General features: G+C 71.0%; 1 protein-coding gene across 1 annotated transcript in view; it reads left to right on the top strand.

The window, feature by feature from the left end:
* DOK2 (docking protein 2) overlaps positions 1-1,682 on the top strand; it is a 5,350-nt gene extending 3,668 nt beyond the window's left edge. Inside the window, exons 4-5 of the mRNA XM_026081915.1 lie at positions 363-544; positions 631-1,682. Of these exons, the coding sequence (XP_025937700.1) occupies positions 363-544; positions 631-1,527 (1,079 nt within the window). The 3' untranslated portion in view covers positions 1,528-1,682. The remainder of the gene's footprint in view (positions 1-362; positions 545-630) is intronic.
* The last annotated feature ends 6 nt before the right edge of the window (positions 1,683-1,688 follow it).

The raw sequence follows: 1,688 nt of genomic DNA, 5'->3' as shown, positions 1-1,688 counted from the left end.
CACCCTCATGCACAGACATGTACACCCTCAGGCACGGACGTGTGCACCCTCATGCAGAGGCACGCACAGCGCCCACGCGGGGGAGTCCCCTCTCACCCTCGCGGACACTCTCCTCCACAAGGCTGAGCTGGGAGCTGTGGCAGAGAGGAGAGGAAAGGGGCTGCACGGGGGGGTCTGGAGCAACACTGGGGCCAATTTCCCCCCAAGCCACCTTTCGGCAGCCTGGCACCCGCCAGTACCACCGTGCACAGCCCTGCGCCCAGCCTGCCCCGCGGGGCGTCCCTCTCCCGCCGTGTGCCCGGGTACCGCTGCCCGCACCGCCGCGGGCTGGCGCTGACAGATGCCCCCTCCTTTGCCCCCAGTCGGCTTGGAGAAGGAGTTCGAGGTGATAGTGAGGGCCACCGAGTCCTCGGAGCGCTGCCGCCTCTGGGGCCGGTTCCTCCTGCGGGCCGAGGAGGAGGCCCTGGAGCTGCGGGATTTCCAGACGCTGGAGGTGCTCTACAGCTGGCCCTACAAGTTCCTGCGGCGCTTCGGCCGTGACAAGGTAAGSGGGACGCCGGGGAGGGCGAAGCGGGGCCCGGTGCGGTGGCAGCGGTGCGGCGCGGGGAACCTGACCCCATCCTTCTCCAGGTGACCTTCTCCTTCGAGGCCGGCCGACGGTGCGTGTCCGGGGAAGGCAACTTCGAGTTTGAGACGCGGCAAGGCAACGAGATCTTCCAGGTCATCGAGTCGGCCATCAACGTGCAGCGGGGCCGGGGCGCCGAGGAGCCGCGGTGGGGCGGCCCGGTGGACGATGCCTGCCGGCCGCCGGGCCACGCCAAGGCGCCCAGCTGGACGCTGGAGCACGAGGAGCGCGGCTCGGCCGAGGCCACCAAATGCCCCTCGCTGGATGGGAAGGCCACCAAGGGCAGGTTGCCCAGCGGCTGCCCCGCGGCCGGGGAGCCCAAGGGTGCCTTCCTGCCCTCGCGCGGTGCCGAGTGCCCCTACTCCGAGCCCTGCGACTCCCTGCGCCGGACCAACGCCCCGGCCAGCRCCAAGGTCCTGGAGAAGGGCAGGAAGCCGGAGCCGGCGGCCAGAGGGGCGGCGGAGGCCGAGTACGCCGTCCCCTTCGACACCATCGCCAAGTCCCTCGCGAGCGGCAAGTTCGGGGGCTTCCTCGGCGGCGCCGAGGAGCTGCCGGACCCGCTCTACGACAGCATCAGCACGGCGGGCGTGCAGAAAGCCAGGCAGCCCCTGCCGTGTCCCGCCAAGCCGGAGCACATCTACGACGAGCCCGAGGGGCTGTCCGCCCACACCGTCTACGACGAGCCCGAGGAGGTGAAGGGCGATGCCTGGCGGCTGCAGGCGGCCCCCGAGCACCCCTCGGGGCACGAGTACCCCTACAACCCGCAGCGGGATGACTACTCCGTGCCCAAGAGACCCGTGCCGGTCAAGCAGCCCTTCGCGGTGCAGGGCAAAGAGTGGCTTGGGGACACCGAGTACGACAACGTGGCCCTCAAGGTTGCAAAGAAGAGGAACCTGCAGTGAGAGGCGGGAGGGAAGGAAGAGGCTCTGCCCATCCGGTGCGGCTGGCAGCGGCGTCCCAGCCCCGGCTCCCGGGGGGGCAGCTGAGGCCGCCCAGCTCGTCTCACCCGTGGCTGGGGAAGGGGGCGGCCTGGGGCTTGCGGGTGGCGGGCGCGATGCGGTGC

The sequence above is a fragment of the Apteryx rowi genome, unplaced genomic scaffold, assembly GCF_003343035.1.
Source record: "Apteryx rowi isolate R43461 unplaced genomic scaffold, aptRow1 scaffold_56, whole genome shotgun sequence".
Classification (NCBI taxonomy): domain Eukaryota; kingdom Metazoa; phylum Chordata; class Aves; order Apterygiformes; family Apterygidae; genus Apteryx; species Apteryx rowi.
Note: the sequence above shows the minus strand (reverse complement) of the source record. Positions and strands in the feature narration are given on the sequence as shown.